The sequence below is a fragment of the Camellia sinensis genome, chromosome 1 (genome assembly GCF_055761805.1).
Source record: "Camellia sinensis isolate YWXY chromosome 1, ASM5576180v1, whole genome shotgun sequence".
NCBI classification, from domain to species: Eukaryota; Viridiplantae; Streptophyta; class Magnoliopsida; order Ericales; family Theaceae; genus Camellia; species Camellia sinensis.
The window spans coordinates 177138478-177158176 of NC_138961.1; the positions used below are offsets into that span (position 1 = coordinate 177138478).

The 19699-nt window shown below is 34.9% G+C and overlaps 1 protein-coding gene and 1 long non-coding RNA gene across 2 annotated transcripts; one reads left to right on the top strand and one right to left on the bottom strand.

Annotated features, from left to right (window-relative positions):
* The first annotated feature begins 3924 nt into the window (after positions 1-3924).
* On the top strand, positions 3925-18534 carry LOC114294192 (RNase L inhibitor protein-like protein). The gene is made up of 10 exons (XM_028238321.2): positions 3925-4188; positions 4290-4321; positions 4486-4532; positions 5264-5329; positions 11248-11288; positions 12549-12685; positions 15153-15243; positions 16208-16279; positions 16663-16778; positions 18010-18534. Exons 1-10 carry the CDS (start codon positions 4109-4111, stop codon positions 18132-18134), a joined length of 807 nt encoding a protein of 268 aa, XP_028094122.1. The 5' UTR covers positions 3925-4108; the 3' UTR covers positions 18135-18534.
* A 144-nt stretch (positions 18535-18678) lies between these two features.
* On the bottom strand, positions 18679-19485 carry LOC114294193 (uncharacterized). The gene is made up of 2 exons (XR_014341323.1): positions 19247-19485; positions 18679-19013 (listed from the first exon to the last, which is right to left on the bottom strand). It is a non-coding gene; the product is annotated as an uncharacterized LOC114294193 (long non-coding RNA).
* Between the last annotated feature and the right edge of the window lie 214 nt (positions 19486-19699).

Below are 19699 nucleotides of genomic sequence, written 5' to 3' on the forward strand. Positions count from 1 at the left end.
AAATATTATAGTGAGTAGTACATTTTGGTATTTTAGTGAACATTTTGTTTTTAATTTAATCCCTTAACCTATCTGTTGAAATCTTTTTATCTGTTTAATTTTTTTTAATTTAATTTGTATTTATTTGTTCAATTTTTTCCCTATCTATTCAATTTGTTCCCTTATCTATTGAAATATCTATCCAAATTTTATTATCTATTCAATTTTTTCCTCCTTCCTGTTTAAATCTATCTACACAAAATCCCAAAATCCTCTGTCAGTACAAAATCTCAAAATTCCAAAATCCTCAAGAACTACCTCTTCACTAGATCACCAAATAACCCAACTCAAGAACTTAAGAGATCTAGCGAGAGAAAAATAGATAAATAGAAAAAAATAACATGGATTTATATATTGACTAAATCAATAAATTCGATGGTGTGGTGGAGCATTGGTTCCATAATCATTCAAATTTGAACCGCTAACAATACAGATAATAGGAAGATTCTCACTATAAGCTCCAGCAATGTCGTTGATGACGTTGAGGCCGTCGACAGCAAAAGTGACGACGTAGGCGCCAACGTTAAACTATGAATTTGAGTGGGTTATGAAGATGGAGTTAGAGAGATGATAAAGAATATAAAGATGGAGTTAGAGAAAAATACATGACCTAAGAAAGAGAAAGCCATGGTAGAGTTGAGCTTCAATATTGCATGTAACGTTCCCAAATAACAGACATAATAATTATCCTAGATATTCAGAACAATCTCAATTCAATTGGTCAAGTCTCTATTTTTGTATTTGATATCACATAAGAGATTTACAAAACAAGTCCACGTACAATACATATTCAATCTTCTAAAAGTTTGAATCTATAGCATGCGAGACGATTAGTACAAAGAAACAACACAAAAGAATGCCCTAAGGCTACGATTCCAATCTTAAACTCAGTTACACAAAAGATGGTTATCAAACCCATACAAGTAAAACCTTGGCTTGTCAAAATAAACAAAAAAAAAAAAAAAAAAAAAAACCTCATGCTCTAAAGGGTACTTCACACGCCTTTGGCTAGACGGGATCATCACATCATTTTGTGCACAAATCCACGAGAGGTGAGTACAAAACCCAGTAAAGAGATCTTAATAGAGTGTATGTGTTTAAGCAGTCTTGCAATATATATGTCGTACAATGCCATGTTCCCAAAATCCATATAATTGTTCTTTTAGTTTGTAGCACTAATTCAGCTCTAATGAGTTGACAGTGCAAAGAACAAAAAAAAAAAAAAAAAAAGACCAAACTATCACATCAGTAGTGGGGTCCACATGGTGCCACATAGGGGTGAGCAGCAGATATACCGATCCGCAAAAAACGACCGATCCGATCCGATTCGCCGCATTTTTTGACGGATGCACGATGACGAGCGGACGGTTGCGGATTGATTTTCTCCAATCCACCAATCTAGCGGACGGATGGCGGATTTGAGATTCTTTTGGCCGCAACCGAACCGCCAAACCGCGTGTACCCCTAGTAATTTATAAGACTTTGTGTGTTTTAGTTTTGTTTAAATATTATGTTTATGTTTTCAATTAAAAAACAATTTAAATATTATTTTGAAAAAAAAAATCAACTTGAAAATCTTTATTTTTGATTGAAAAAAATAAACGTATTATTTATCTATATTTTTTGATTTTTAAATCTATCTCTAAAAATAATAAATAGCAAATATGATATATGTTGGTTGGTTTTTGTTTTCAAAAATAGATATAGATGTAACAATACAGAGACATACAATCTCTACTACTGTTTTGTTCATGGTTTTGGTGGTTTGAATTGTTTTTATATTTTAAGAATCACAAATTGTAATACTTTATGTAGATGAGGCATGCTGTGATTGTGATATTCTAAAGTTTCAAATTTTTTTGCTTTGGATGAGGCATGCAATAATTGTAATATTTTTTTAAGTCATTGACTGTAATATTTTTTATTTTTTTTTAGGAAGTGCACAAGGTGAATTATGTTGAAAATTTATAAAATTTTAAACCGCCAAACCGATTCGCATCCACCCGCCAAACCGCCAATCCGTTCAATCCACATCCGCCGGATTAGCGAACGGATGCGGATTGATTTTCTCCAATCCGCCAATCTGGCGGACGGATTGCGGATTGAAGGTTCCATGGTCACAACCGACCCACGCCCACGCCTAGTGCCATGTCATTAGTTGTCTATTAGTGGTCCGAAGCAGTTTTCTTGTTCTTTCTGAAAATTATATGTAATGTTCATTTCAAAAAGCTCATTGTCTTAATGAATTTCAAATATAACATACGCGGCAGATAATCCCTATGCTGGTATCTACAAGTAGACATATCAAGCCACACCAATCCCCACTTTATCGACTCCTAACTGAAAGGCACGCGATACCTACTCTGTGCGTGTTTTTAGTATTTCACTATAGACACTCCGGCCAATTTTAACAATACCAATTGCATCCTTTATCTGGACTTACCAAATGTATTTACTCCAAAACATTTTAAAGTCAACAATCATTCTCTCACAAAAAAAAAAAAAAAATCAATTTCCAAAACACAGTCGTAATAAACAATACTCAAAGATATACAAACGAATGAAGTGAGATGTAATTATATAGGTTTATTGTACAAATTTTCACAATACTCAACATTTGCTCAAAGTAAGATGCAATATTCAATATTTCTCAAATCATATTAAAAATCCATATCCATGTGACATACAATATATTTCCATATTCACAATCAATATTTATTTTTCTTTCTTAGTTCAAACATATATAGAATCATGCTATCCATATAAGTTTCTTAACACAAAACTCATCAATTCCACAGATACCCTAATCAACACAACACCATGTGAAAATTCATCACGTTCTCGAAGAATTTTCCATCAATTGCATAAACCTTTTAACAAAATTCACTTTTCTCAAAATTTTTCCAAAATCTAAGATTTGATCACAAATAGGGTTTTTATCTCATTTTCAAAATATTCTATTTCATTCACTCCTAAGAGTCTTATAAGCTCACAAGACAAATTTATTTGAATAAAATCATTAAAAAAAATAACTTTTTCACATTTCCAAAGCCCAACACTTCAAATCTCAAACCCTCTGCTTAAAAGCATACCAAAATAAGTAAAGATATGGTAACACCACATATATAACTCAAAGAAACTCTTTACCTCAAGTTTCGAAGAGAAAATATAGGAAAAACTTCAAAATCAATAGCGTTAAAACCTAATATCCACCGCACATAACGTAACCCTTGACGAGCTATCTATTTTCAATGATTATATTGGGATCAAAATCCCAATGGATTTAGGATGATCAAGAAATAAATGAGATAGCTAGATGGTTTTCTAGAGAGATATAAGAAACAAGGGTATGGCTTCTGTCCAGTCCGGGATCGGACTGGATCGTACTGTTGGGTCCATGGGGGCGCACCACGGATTCCGTTTTAATAATCTGAACCGTTCAATGTGTAAAACTCATCGAGTACTATATATCATGAAAAATCACGTTGATCGGATATCGATAGCTATGTGATCAAAACAGTTTTTTGTCAACCGTTAATTTGTTCACCGTCCAAATTTTTTAATACGAAACTGATTTGATCATATAGTTATCGATATCCAATCAACGTAATTTTTTACAAGGATATAGTACTCAACGAGTTCTACATATTGAACGGTTCAGATTATCAAAACGGGACCTGTGGTGAGCCTCCACGGGCCCAACAGCACGGACTGGATCAAACTGGACAGAAGCCATACCCAAGAAACAAATATTAAGACCTATTAGACGATAAGTTTACTTATTAGGAACTCCTCTTAAAAATGAATAACAATAAAAAAAAGTAAAGTAAGAGAAGGGGCAACGTGTAATGTGATAATTAATGCCAAATAGCAAATATAATATTCAACAGGCGAGGGTTGCTAATATACCAATTCCAAGGGGCGTCAGTATAATTTGCCATAATTACAATACGCCAAGTTCATATGAAGCCACCGTCTCTCCAATTTGCCGTGTAATTTGCAGCGTTATTCCGAGTCTCACTGCGTTGTTCTTAATCGACATAACTACCCTGGAGTGTTTTCCCTAAAAATGGGTCACAACAAGCCAAAGCGATTCAGAAACAACCAGTCACATCGAGGACAATCTAGTCGCACCCGTGAACTTCCACGGTAAATTCTTATTTTCCTTCTCAATTCACACCGACCCACATGGTCTACTCTTGAGAAGATTGCTCTTTCACTACTCACTAACCACTCATGTACTTTTCCAGGGACGATGTGGAGTCTCTCCCAACTGAACCAGGTAAAGAAATCATCACAAATCACTCACATCGATAGGATTCATGCATATACATACATGGCATTCCAGGTGTTTGATAAATTGTTGCAGTGGCAATTAGTGTATTTATTTTTTGATTTTTTATAAAAAAATTTATGCGGCATTGAACAAGTTTCTTATTGTTACAGCGACTGAAGAGGAGGCAATGGTTCCCAAAATTCAGCTTGCAATGTGGGTATGTATTTGATTTTTTTGGTGTATTTGGCTTGGGGATGTAAAATGTAATAGGGTGGATTATAGTGACCTCTCTGTGATTTGAAAAATACACTGAGCCATACAATTTGTTGCATAATTACATCGTGCTCCTTAAAGTTATAATTTTTACCCATTTTCACCATTAATTCACTAGTGGTATGGATATCCTGTGTCTACACATCATCTGCATCAGCTCACGTTGCTCTAGCCATACTAAAAAGAATGTTGGTGTAAAAATTGTGGGGTTTATTGTACTTTTTATAAACATTAGGGGTGGTCAGTGTAATTTACCCAATTTAATATGACACTTTGAAATTTACAAGTCCTGTATTTATATTGCAAAAACATTGTGTTATTATTGCCTTTCAGATTCTAACAATGGTTTATATGTAAATAAATTGTTCTTTAATAACGATGATGTTTTTTACCTTCATTCTTCTTCCTCTGTTTTACCTGCGTGCTAAGATTTAGACTCCAGACTCCGGGCACATATTAAAAGAATTTACTGGTCTTGGCAAATTTCATCAGATCTATCACTAAAGCATGACAGATTACATGTTGTTTGCCTTAAACAAGTATTTTGATCGAAAGGTTTATTTCAATTTAAGGCTGGAATAATTAATGTTGAGATCTTGAACTGTGTGAACTGTCATTTATAATTAAGGTTCATTCACATTTATGAATCTAATTGGCATGTCCTTGTTGATTCAGGATTTTGGGCAATGCGATGCAAAAAGGTGCACAGGACGCAAGCTTTCAAGATTCGGTTTGTTGAAAGAAAGTATCTGTTTAAAACACTAACCCACCAAAAATGTTTCAGTTTAACTCCTTTTTTTTTTTAATTGTATTTTGTTTATGCATGTACATAATTAACGGGCTTTTCCAGATTTTATATAGTAGTACTGCTGGACTGGAGTGGGTTTTCCAGAAAAGAGCAAAAAAAAAGAAAGTTCTTGATTTGTCTTGTAAGGATAGCACTCAACAGGAATGCTGCAATTGCCTTACAAGCTTCCACACAAGAGCAATCCATTTTGTTTATGACAAATTGCCATGGTGCAATGAGCAAGAGGACATCATAAATTGAATTATTGTTTATGTGATACTGGGTGTTCAATGATCCCAAACAACTAGATGTATGTTAAGGTTGATTTTGGTCTGCAATGTGTCAGACTCTGGTTGCCTATTGGTTAAGTCTGCTCAGGTTTGAGGAGCAAGCTTGGAGAATTGCACTAAGGTATTGTCTAGGCCAAAAATTGTTATTGAGTTTGTAATTGAAGGGGAAGAAAGTGAACTCAAAAGCCAGATAAAGTACGCTGACAGTGCAAGAGAGGGTGTTGGGAGAGACAAGGAGAGGTTTTGTATGGAGAAAAGTTGATATTTTTTATTTATTTCTCCGTACACTGGCTAGTGTGGGCTTTTCATATGGGCAACTATTGTCTATAATTTGTTGTCGTGATGCTAGATAATGTTAGGTTTATTTTCCATGATTCCCGAGTTCTGGAACTGCATATCCAAAGTTAGGGATGGAGCTATAAGGTAATCAAGGCTCAAAATGTTAAGAAAACAATAGTGACTTGGAATGGTTGATGTTGCTGGTTTAATTTAGGTTGAAAATTGGTGCTGGTTGGGCTTGAATGATTTCATATAGCTCGCAGAGCTGCAGAGTTGAATCCCTAAGGTTAGTAGCAGGAATATTTTAGATGCCACAAATTGGTAAAACTGAGTAAGTTAGTTATGCCATGATTAGGTTGGTTTTAGCTGCTGGTTTACTGTTGTTTTTGAAGGATTCGTAGCTACCATCAGTTTAGTGTTTAGATTGATGGCTCGAGTTTTATTCAAAAGTGGTAATTGAAGATGGGTTTAGAAATTGGAAATACAAGTTGTTCCAAACATGGAAGGATCTAAAATAAGGCTCACATTTGGCTGCTTTTGGGATGTATTTTGCTGCTAGATAAGTAGCAATCTGATGGGTCAAAATCTCTGTTATTAGAATTGTACAATTCAATTTGATTTGATTCAGTGGGTAATCAATATGAACAGGTTGCATGAATCGCAAATAGCTATGAATTGTTGAACTGAATCAGTGAATCGTGAATCGATTTGCTAAAATCAATATTTGGCTTTCTTTTTTGGTTTTTTATTGTTGGAAAAGGGTTCACACAACCTTTTAAAGATTTTTAGGATTACTATATGCCATCTTTTGACTTTCTCCCTCCCAATTTACTCTCAAATATTCAATTTATCCAAGTGCTTGCATTTACAAAAGGAATTTTTTTAAAGCATCAAGTGAGATTTTTGATTAAGTTTCAATATTTTGGTTTCTTAACCTTGTAAAAGGTTAAAAACATTAGGGCTGTTTGGCAAGTTGGGTTTGGGGTATTTTTTGGCTAAAATTTACAAAAAGACAATATATACTAAAATAGCTAATAAGACAAAATGTCACATCAAACCCATAATCACTTTACTTTTTCTCTCACAAACATCACATCCAATTACAAAAAAATCTAATCATCTTTCTAAACACAAAAAACTTACTAAAATAGTAACTTCCCAAACACCCATATTGTTGTTGAGTTATTGTTACTTGGAAATTAAAAGTTTGTCTTTGTTTGCTTTTTTTTATTAAGAATGGTTGATAAGAAATAATATTTAAAAGGGAAAAGGTAAAGTGGTGAACATGGGAACCCGTGTTAACTTTTTACCTAGACCACGTTATCATCATGCAAAATAACATTTTCATTGATTTAACTTTTTACTTAAGCCAACGTGATCATCATTCAAAATAATATTATCATTGATTTAAGTCTAAATATTTCATATTTATTATATATATTTAATATCTAAACACGTAGATATATTTTTCTATGAAATTTAAAAAGTGACTGAATATTTACGATTCACGATTCGATTCGATTCGATTTGCAATTTGGTACAAGTCTATTTCGATTCATGATTCGAATCCCAATTTAACAACTATGGTCAAAATCAACGTAGGGTTGTTTTATATTTACATTTTACAAACAAAAATGTTTAAGACCCTCTTTCCCTCCACTCCCTTTGACCCCCTTTGCTTTTGATTGGTCCATTTTTCTTTTTTCTTTTTTTTCTTCTCTCCCAATCCCCAACCCCCACGTGTGTGTGGGGGTGGTGGGGGTGGGAGTTTTGAGGGGGTCTTAATCAGTCCTCTTTTACAAAAGCTTAATAACTTTTTGAGGAGGCATCTGCATATCCTAATTTTATTGCCATGCTTTGATTCTTTTTGTTTTTTGTATTTTTCATCCAGAAGAATTGAAATTAAGACTTGAACTCTAGTTCTTGTTGCAACTGTGGGTATATGGGTCATCGTTGCTACGTGGTCAGCCTGTGGGAGCCAGGTCATCTTTTACGTTAAAATTCTTACCCTCCACGTGGTAGACTGTTAGGGGTACCATGACATCTACTAGTATTCGTTGGGGCTTATGTGACTAGCGGCGCAAAGTATGGTTGCTCGGCTTACTATCTGCAAGTTAAAATAAGCCCTAAGGCATGGCCACAACACTACTCCGTCAATTTGGTATGACAAAAGAGGGATGTGTTTTTTAGAGAATTAGAGTTGGTTAGTTCAGAGAAATGGATAATTGATGATACGGCTAGGCTTGAGTCAAGACAAGGCCTAATTTCAACAAGTGATGTTGGGTTCATCCCTAAAAGTGCAAATAGAGATATGAAGAAGATGCGTGTGGTGAACCATATGGTTGGAAATGAGGTGCCCAAAGATTTATGGCAACCTAGCCAAGTTCAAGACTTGTCCTATTGACATGAATAGTTTTGGGCCTAATTCATTTTCTAATTTTTCTTCGAATCACATTTCCTCCAAAACCAAGGACCAACTATATAGTCTTGGGCTTCTTTTTCCTCCTACTCGGATTAGAAAGGGAACTAGAGGTTATGTTGAGGAGGAATAGACTGGTATAGAGGAGGAATTCATATAATGTGTTTAAAATATTTTATAAAAACTTGTAAAATTTTACGGAATACTACAAAAAAAAAACTCCTAAGGTTTGAGCCTTGTAACAAAATAAGCCCTAAGTTTTTAATTTTGTCAATTTAAACCCCAAACGTTTGATTTGTTTTCAATCTAAACGATGTGTCTATTTTCGTTAAGTAAAATCAATGGAAAAATGGGTATTTTAGTCATTAAATTGAATGAAAATGGTATTTTAACCATTTTATGTATACCTACATTGATTTTAAAGACTAAAATACATTTTTCTGGCAGTTTTTCTTAACAAAAATAGGTAAATGGTTTAAATTGAAAACAAATCAAAATATTAGGATTTAAATTGATAAAATTAAAAAAGTCTGGGTTTATTTTGTTACAAGGCTCAAACCTTGGTTTTTTTGTTTGTTTGTTTGTTTGTTTTTTTTCAAATTGTCCCAAAATTTTACATTGGGAATAAATGAAGAAAAAGGGTGAAAGTTGCTCTATAAATGCCTCACCTCCCTAACTTTTTTTATAAAACGTGTATTATTGGTCACTTATCTTCTAATATTTAAACGATTAAAATATCAAAGTATTTATATATAATATTTTGGTCAATTCGTTTTGTATCGATGTTAAATTTTCAAAACCAAAACAGATCGAAAATTGAAAGTTCGGTCTGTCTTGAGCTATTGGTTCGGTTCTAATCAATTTTTCTTACACCCCTTGTTGTGTGGGAACTTGAGGATGTAAGTTGAATTGTCTGAGTTTGACATGATGGCTTTGATTGTGAGGGGGCCGAGTCAGAATTAGGGGTGAAGTTAGAGGAAGGTTATAGAGGGATGAATAGATGGTGTGGGCTTTAATTGAAAGTGATTGTGATGAGTTTGTAGTGGAGGGTATGGGAGGCTTAGTCCTTGCAAGAGGTGTGGAGAGCGTGGGGAATGAACTTGGTGAGGTTGTCTTGCTCTCAAACAATGGTGATTCAAGGGATGGCGGTGTGCTTTCTTTAGGCTCATGCCGCCCCTTGGTAATGATCTGTCCAAAAGGTAGGAATCTTTTGGCCCATGTTAATTTGCAGTGAAAGGGGAGTGTGGAGCTAGTAATCAAAGTTACTTTTGGAAGATTTGATCAAAGGTGATGAAGAAGAATGATGTGCTAGGAGGCTTGAAAAGTTAATTTATATATATTTTTTACTTTTATATATATTATCAAAGATAAAACATATGAGAGAGATTATTTTAATTTTTTTTTATTTTTTTGCTCTTTCTCATTCTTTCAATTTCCCCCATATTGTTTCCAAATACTATAGATTGACCACCAAACAATCTTTATGAAAATATAATAAACCTAAAGTGTCCTGTGGCATGTCTAGACATGAGACACACATGTTTTCTTAGTGTCCTCGTATGTGTCCAATGAAAAAAAAAAGAAAAAGAAATGGACATACCATGTGGCATGCCCAATACGTATTTTGTTGTGTTTGTGTTTGACATGCGTCGGACACAAGTGTGACCTAGGTCGCCTAATCTATCTACCTAGGGTGGCAGATCATAGATTAGTTTGCGAATTTGTGAATTGAGCACAAATTCTTGCTATATTCGCGGATTTAATTGTTGTAATTTGCAAATTCATATAATTAGATCCATAAACTCATAATACACCAATGAAAATGTGACATATATACACGCTTTGTTGCACGCCGCATATGTTGAACCACCTTTCTCACTTGGTGCGCTGAGCAAAATGCTTGGTCCAAGGGTAGAACCTGAGATCTGTCAGTGAAGAATAATTTTACCACTGAACTAACAACTCATGCATTATAATATGTTCCTACAATATTATGTATACACTTTATATTTTTGTTATCAAAAATAGTAAAATTTAGATGCCTATAACATAAAAATATAATAAATGCCAACAATAACACGCTATGTTATTTTAAAATATAAATATTTAATTATATTAAAATTTAAAATTGATATAATATAGATGCTCTCAAGGCATGCTCAACTCTACAAATTTTAAAAATTGACACACACTCACTTTCTTTTGCTCCCGCACCACGATTTTGTGACTTTGGGTATGACGACTTAATGAATTGTTCAAGCTTCATAGTTGTCGATAACTTGAGAGCTAAAATTGTTTGGGGAACGTAGTTTGGCTCGACCATTGGGTCCTTCATGCTTTTTTTTGCAAACTAAAAAAGAGTGTGAACAAATTGTTCATGACGCCTATAATTGTTGTTTTCTGATAGCCAAGATGTAGACTTAATACTTTCTTCTTCTTCTTCTTCTTCTTCTTCTTCTTCTTCTTCTTCTTCTTCTTCTGGTCTTTGTTTTCTTTTTAATCAGTTTAGAATAGCAACCATTGCAAAAAAGGTGAAATGATTTCCTAACAAAGTGCCAAAAAGTCTGTTTAGAATAGTGATTGGGGAGTCCAAACATAGAGTCCTTAAAGAAACTTTAAAAGTATGAAGAGAATTGGGCGAACAAATTTGGTGATATCATGAATAAGTTTTATGACGCATTCCCTTAAAAGATGAAAGGCCTTTTTGAGAATATTGGTATTGTCTTATGGCCTCCTCTGCTATATTTGAGAGTTTTTGAATTCTTTAATGACCCCTGCCACTAATCAAGTGATGACATTCAGAGAGATCAGATTTTTATTTTTATTTTTATTTTTCTGCAAATTATTAGTTTTGCTGAATGATGAATTTAATAATATCTTGCAGGAGTTGCGTGTCAACAATGGTTTTGGAGGCATTGTGTTGAGGTATTTTTATCAGAGTTATCTCAGCTTCCCTTATTATGTTTGTGGTCCTCTTGTACAGTAATGTATCATGTGATTGTTGTTATGTGGAGAATCCTAGATCTATGTAGTTCTCAAACATAAAACATGTGTTCTGGGGAAAATTTGGATAGAAAAGAACTGTTTCTCTTCTGTAAGTTAAGTCCCCGGCATGTCTTTTCATGTAATGACTTCTACCAACAGTTGGATATGTACCAATGATAATGGGCTCTATAGTCCTATGTCTTGATGACACCTGCATTCTAAGAGCTTCAAGAAAACTGGAATGTTTCAACCTATTTACCATCTTATCATATCTTTGCTGAAAACAATCTATTGATTTGTAGTTGAAAGCATCTAATAAGAATTACAAACACTTCTAAGAAGGAAACGTGTCGTGTCGGATACCATGTCGGACACCAACACAACACGACACGACACGACACTTGTTGAACACTTCCCAGCAGTTAGACATGCATGAAACATATTACAAGTTTTAGTAAAATAGCTTGGAATCCAATGAGAAAATGAAAGCAATTCATATTTATAAAAAATTATTATCTTGGACTTAAATATTTACATATATGATATATACTCCCTCCGTCCCAAAATATTAGTTCCTTGTTCCATTTTTCATTGTCCCAAAATATTAGTCAATTTTCAAAAATCAAGGACTAAAATAATATGAATTTCCTATTTTGCCCTTATTTTAAATTCATTAACAACACAAAATGTACAATTATGGCAATTGATATTCCCCAAAAATGTACTATCAAAGGGTAATTTTTGAAAATCAATAGTTTTAAAGTGCAATAATTGTACTACCAAAAAAGTTGGAATTTCCAAAAGGGACTATTATTTTGGGATGGAGGGAGTAATAGTTATCTATCCTTATATATGACATATAACAAATATATATAATTATATATCTTGTATATGTGTAGTGTCCCCCATGTCTTATATTGTGCATTTTATGAAAATTTATGTGTCTGTGTATGTATGTGCTACTTGTGTCATGTGTCCATGTCTGTGCTACTTAACATCTGACTTAACATCTGACTGTGTCAATCTTTAAATCTTCCTAGATTGACCAAGATAATTGAGAAAAATAGATTGATAATTGCTACAATGCACATATGGAGAGATACTGATATCTTTGTGTGGTGCTTTGTTAAGTCCATAGCTTTTATATAACACACATATTCTTATTGATATTTAATTTCTCTTTTAAAATCATGATGTCAGTCCTGCTGGGAGTCAATGTGTCTCAAAAGAAGATTATATCCTAATTAAGCGGAAAGGGTTAGCTGTTGTGGATTGCTCATGGGCACGCTTGGATGATGTACCTTTCACAAAGTTGCGTTGTGCTGCTCCTCGACTCTGTATGAATTTCAATTTACTCATAGAATTAGTCTTATTTTATTCTCACATGGCTATGCTTTTCTATGTATTTTGTTAGCTCAACTGTATGCATCCATACTTTGTCTTACATGGTATTGGATTAATAAATTGTCTATGCTTTTATTAAATTCTTAGTCATGTAAAAATTGAACAATGAGTTATAGATTGAGATGCTTTAATCAAAATGGTGGTGCCGAGAACCTCTTTTGCTACTTTTTTTCATACAACTAGCCATCTTACACACACCACATAGAATTAATTTCTTCATTCAATTTTGTTCGTTCTTACTAATCATTATGTTCTTAAATAGTGCTAAATTTTCACCTTTTAAATCCCACCATCTAATTCGCAGATGCCTACTTGCCCTTCTCTTCCTCTTCACTTTCCTAATACATAGACCTATAATCTATATTGTGTAGCAAGACTCTTTCTCCTACTATTACTTTACAATCTTTACAATTTCCTTTATCAAGTCTATTTAGCTAGTCTTCACTTTCCTAATACATATACTTGTAATCTGTATTGTGTAGCAAAGCAAGACTCTTTCTTCTTTACGATCTTTACAATTTCCTTTACAATCTTTAAATGTTAGTGGTCGTCTCTCTTCTTGAAGCACGTGTTTGCTATTACAAAGTCGTATGACATTGCAAACTCTAGGATAGAACTACCTTCATAATTTCTCGCCAAATCCAAAACCTCCATCTACTCTTTCACATCCCTCACATCCTTCATTGAATATCTCTATGTAGCGATTAAGATCACCCACCACTTATAAAAACTCTATCCACTTGGTATCCCTTGTATTAAGAGTAGCAACTTCTTGCAAATAATAAAAAGGTTAGGTCATCCAATATTACACCTCCTAGCACCTATGTGGGAACCAACACTAGGTGATGTCCTTTTTCATGTGGGTTTTGCATAAGAAAGCATAGATAGTTAAGTTCATTAAGGTACGATGCACAAGAATGGAAAGGAAAAGGCCATTGCGCAGTGGTGGTGTTGGGAGCTGTGGGTGGGGTACACCGTTCGGTGTTATTTCCAGAACTTACTGCTCTCATACTCAAAGCGTTCCTTCCCACCTGGCAGTCCAAGTTTTATATGTTGTAGCACTGATGCTAGACAGAACCTTCAACTAGTTATATTAAGCAGCAACCACAATGAGGTTTGGTAGGGTAGATTTCGGAATGTGAATTAGGGTAAACTGTGCCAGAATAGGGATGTGAGTGACACTTAGGATTGAGAAGGTTTCATAAGTACTTGTAGGGCATAAAAGGTTTAGCTTGCGGGTTATTTCTGGATATGCAGGGGAATTTTGGGAATATCTGTGCATCGGGGCGTTTAGTAATTTTTTAGGGCTTTAAATACTAAAAGGTACCTGGGTTAACCTTTAGGTTCAGTGTTATTGTTTGAAGAAAAAAGGTTGGATGTGGCTGATTGTTGGCATAGACACTTGCTGGAAACTGGTTAGATCTGAGTGAAGAGACAAAGGAGGGGGGTTAAACCTTAGAACATCACTAATGTTTTCTAGGAGTCTCACCTAGAATGATTAAATGGGATCTCATCATTTGAAGAAAGCAGAACTTGTAGAAATTTCACTTATAAAAACTTTTAAAATTGTCTTCACAAGGCTAGTTTATAAAAGCATAAAACTATGTTAGCCTGTTATTTAACTTGAGATTTCCATTTCCTTCCAAAACTAATTGGGATTCAAACTCAATCCAACTAAGAAAAGGACTTAAGAAATCTCCTAAAAAATAGCTACCTAATCTGATCCCAAAACAACAAATTACCCCCATATCTGAAAATGAGGAGGTACCCCTGATCTAAAAATTACTAAATACCCCTGAAAAAATCAAAAACCCTTTTTGGTTTTGTAGCATACACTTTTCGAGGCTGATTCCCATCAAGCACCTTAAGATATAATTGCCAGAAAATGGAGACTAAAAAAAGGAGAGCAGTTTGGCCCATCACAAATTCACAATTAGTTGACAAAATGTAAGCCCAACTAATTGTGATGTATTTTGCAGTATCTGGCAAGACAAATTGACTCCTTCAAAAAACAATGTTTTCAAACTCTGTTCAAGAAAATGCAGTTGAACTCCATATCCCACGTCCACGTAAAATGTTGACACACTTCTGGAACAACTTGGTTAAGTTCAAACACTATATGCCTTCCTTGCTTTGTTTCATACCATTGCCGGAGGATTACATTTGTGATTTTGTTTGTCAGAGAAGCCTGGGTACATATACAAAAATGCTACTAAGATACTACAGTAATTACACAAAGCATAAACTTTGGATTTTTCTTGTCACATTGTGCTTCCTAAGATTATACATAAACAAGATATTATTCTTAGAACCATGATCTGGTACAGAACTGTTATTTTGAGTTGTTTTTTTTTCCCCTAGACTGTCTCTTGAAAGTTGACAAATCATTTGGGATTGCAGTACCATGGTTGGTAGCGGCGAATCCAGTCAACTACGGTCGACCATGTCAGCTGTCTTGTGTTGAGGCATTATCTGCAGCATTAATAATATGGTACCAGAATTTACCCCTTTTTATCCGTTTTTGTGCGAGTTTTCTTTATTTGGGTGCTCACTGGGTACTGAATAGACTCTTATGTAGTAGTTAGAAGTAATCTGTGATTGTTGGGAAAATAAAGATGCATACTATGCTGGCTTAGCACTTGTGACCCTTCATTAGCAGGGCAATCAGTCAGATGGTGGACCATATCACGCGGACACCTCAAATATGTGAGGTGTCCTTGCTGGACATGAAATCACAAACCATGGCCTGGGTTGGTTATATTATTTGCTTGATGCACTAATTGACAGGTGTCCGCTCCATCCCCTAGTCTTACAAAAGCAAGAGAAGTAGCCTCGGTTGTGTAGTTGTGTTACATTAATATTTTGGACAAAGTGAAACATGTAATATTGCATAAATATGTCATTCAACTCCAAGATGTGGAAGAAGGAATTGTGAAGCTTTAATGACTTAGTAATGTCCCTTTGTTTTTGACAATTTAGTAATTTCCCTTTGTCTTGACATTTGGAGGATAGACAAATTTGACACCAGCCACTAACTTTACTTGATGTGCAATTCTGTGTATCAATTCATATGCATGTTCTACTTGCTTGCATCCTGCTCAAAAAAAACTTGCTTGCATCCTGCTCAAAAAAAACTTGCTTGCATCGATCCATATATCAGCATGGATGTGTATTTTGCATTCTCTTGTGGTATTATTTCTAAATATATACTCCCATTTTATTTTTTATTTATTAAACCTCTAGCAAGAAAAACTAATGGGGCGATCAGTGCACAAGGCTCCCGCTAAATCAAGGTCTAGGGAATGCTTAAATAATATCCAATATTGATAGTACATCTAGTTTGTGTGGGTCATCACTATCGGATGCTTCATCTCACTAACTATTAAGTTGTAGCATACTATGTGGAACTTGTTAGTAACATATTAGTGATACATTGCTTTCATACGTTTCAACAGTGGGGAGGAGGAAACAGCGAACTTGTTGCTAAGTAAGTTCAAGTGGGGTCATGCTTTCTTGTCCCTGAACAGGTATTTTGTACTTTCTTCTTAACCATTAATCTTACTGTCTGTGTTTCTTTCACCTATTCATCGTGCATGCGTGTGTGACTTTTCTGTGCATGTGCACAAGTACAGACATGGAATTCTTTAAAACATGTCTCAACCATTGAGCAGAGTGAAAACGCCAGGGTGGAATATCCCCACTTTTTTTGAAGGTGCAGAGTTTGATGATTTTATTTAGTTGGAATATATTAATTTTGAATAAAGTTAAAGACAAGATGGACTATTTGGAACAATATTTGAACTTGATGTATGATTTGTTTCGACATGAGGTCCAAATGCTTCCTAACAGAAGTATTATATGCATGCTGCTTTTGTATCTTTTTCACTGTATTAACTTTTGACCATTGCAGGGAAATTCTGAAGGCATACTCTGAATGTGAAAACAGTGCTGATATGATTTCAGTTCAGAATGCTTGGCTATCCCAACAAAGTCAATCGGTTGCAAAGGTTCCTTCAGCTGCTGAAGGTACTTCTTTGTTGTTTTCAAGAAAAATTCTCCATTTACACATCACAAAAGAATTTCTTTTCTGTCAGCTCCAGTTTTTCGTGACTGATAGTTGAGTTTTTGGGGTGGAGATAGATTAAGGGAGCTTCTAAATACACTCATATAATTAAGTGTTTCACCCACCACAAGCTTTGAGACCCTTGTACATTATGAAAGAAATTCTTGTACTTTAGCTTCTAAATACACCCACATAAGTTATCGTTACACCCACCACATGCATTGACACCATTGTACCTGACGAGGGAAATTCTTGTATGATTGATGTAGAGAGAAATTCTTGGGTGCATTTAGCATCTCCCATAGATTAATTAATATTGGTGAATAGTGATTTGCTTTTTAGTCCTCTGTTACCCCTAACCAATGTATTTAATACACTTAAGGGCAGATAGGACTCTACCAAAGTCAGGCATGTTTGGTTCAGTATATTTTAAGCTGAAAATAATTAGAAATAGAAGTCAAAATTACCTCTTCCAGATAATCAACTTTTTTTTGACTTATTTAAACTATTTTTGCATTTTAAACCATAAGCAGAAGCTGCACAAAATTACCTGTTCCAGATAATCAACCTTTTCCCAATTTCTTTTATCAAGTGCCATATTTTCTGCTAAAGTTTTGATCAAAATATCGTTAGTCACTCTCAGTCCAGTCCTTTTTACTTATATTATTTTTGCAGCACTGCATTGTTGTTCCTTATCAGAGCTGTTGGTTTTTGTTTATTAAAAGTGAATTTTATCATTTTGGACTTTCTTGTGATTGCGTTATGCATCATATAGCTTTTTTCTTTCCTTGTCGTCCTCATCATCTGAAGTAGTTGCATATAAGGAGCATTTTCTTCTTGATGGCCTACCATTTTTGATATTGTCAAGTGCAACTAGCTTGACCTTATGGTTTTGTTAATTGTAACTATATTATCAGCTAATATGATAAATTGTTTGGCATTTCCTTACATGACTTTGATCCGTTCACCCATTCTTTGGAATATAGGCTTGTTCTTGGTCAATGGCATAGGCATACTGTAATTGGAAATTAACCTTTCACTTCTCTAAGTATTTTCACAGTAGACATGGCTTCATTATATGTTTATTTATCCAGTAAAATAAATTTCCATAACCCATAAAGGTTTCACTCGCTAATCTGATATGGTTGCTAATCGTGTTAACTGAAAATATTTTCATTTTTCTTACTGCAACAGGAGCAGACGTAGCATCTCGAAGTGAAGATGAGGGCTCTTGTGATGATTCTGAAGATGGCCTTCCACCACTTGAAAAGAATTTTAATCATTTAGACTTGGAGGAAAGTGACGAAGAAAGCGAGTAAAAATGGTATCCTATGTGACAGGAAACAGGGAAAAGGACCATCCCAACTCTTGCCTTGTTGCTACAATGGAGCGAGAGATGTTGCCCAATGCACCTGATAAGTGCCTCAGGGATAAGCCATGTTTGTGACAGTTGTCAATATGTACAAGTGGATTTTAATTTTTTTTTTTTTTTTTTTTTTTGAACTTTTTGAGAAGTGTGTTTGCTATAGGCATTCTCTTAGAGCTAGTTATATGGGTTGCGAACTTGCTATTACTAAAATATGACAGGAAGTTAAACTTTTTCTTCTCGAATAGCTGGCTATATGAGCTGCTAGATAAATTTTGATAAGTCTTGGTATTTGACACAACATTTAAATTTGGCATTGCATAATAGAAATAGAAGAAATAACATTTTGCAGAGCGACGTTGTTAAATTGTAGTCTTTTATCACTATTCATTGTTAAAGTCTAATTATAGCTAGTTATTTAGATATTGAATCATTGGAGATGCTCTCAACTCAAATGACAAAACTCGGTTACAGACGGCAGCCTTGTAAATGGTAAATGAATGTGAAGCAAGATATGGTTTTATTTGATTGCTGGAACTGTTGTAGCATTGTTTTGTTTTTTCTAAATTAAAGAGACAGAATAATTTTTTTTCTCTCGAGGATGGGTTTGGCGTGGCATGGCAATGGGGAAGGGGAATTCGATGAAAAATGCAACGATGACAATTAGGGATGGCAATGGGCCGGGGTGGGGTTGGGGATAACACTTCCTGTCCCCAATCCTCGATGGTGAAAATTTCTCTGTCGCTGACCTTGATCTCCGACGGGAAAACCCATCACCGTCCATGTCCTCGCTTCTTAACAGGGATTGGGTTTCCCCCATCCCGAAAATTCCCTGGCCAAAAAAGAAAAAAAAAATGAAAAACAAAAAACAAAATAGCAGCAACAGATCTACCACAACAATAATCTAACAATAACTAAAAAAAATAGAAATCTTCTCCATAGATCCAAATCTACCACAACAATAACAAGCACTATGAGCATCACAATTTTGGTAATATTAATTATCATTTTTCATTGGCACGTCTTTGTCAGTCTTTCCTGTTAACGCTTGGATTGCAGCTTCACCTAGGGTTTCATCCTCTGAAACAGTAGCTCGATGAGAACAATGAACAACGCGATCAAACAACAGAGGAGATCGGAGCAGATCTGAGGCGAAGGGGGCAGATCGGAGCAAATCTGAGGCAAGGGGGTAAAGGAACGTTGATGATCCGTGACATGTAGCTCGATGATTCGACGCTATTGTTCTAACTAGGCGGCGGAATGGTAGAAACGGAGAGAGAGAGAGAGAGAGAGTTGAGATTTGTGAGAGAAGTGAAGTGAGTGTGAGGAATATATATATATATATATAGGGATGGTTCGGGGATAATTTGGGGCGGAGGCGGGGCAGAGGTAACCTATCACCGTCTCCGGTTCGAAAATCGTTGGGGATCCATTTTTTAATACCAGTCCCGGCCCTATGAAGGGTAAATTTTCTATTTTTTAATACCAGTCCCGGTCCTATGAAGGGTAATTTTTGGG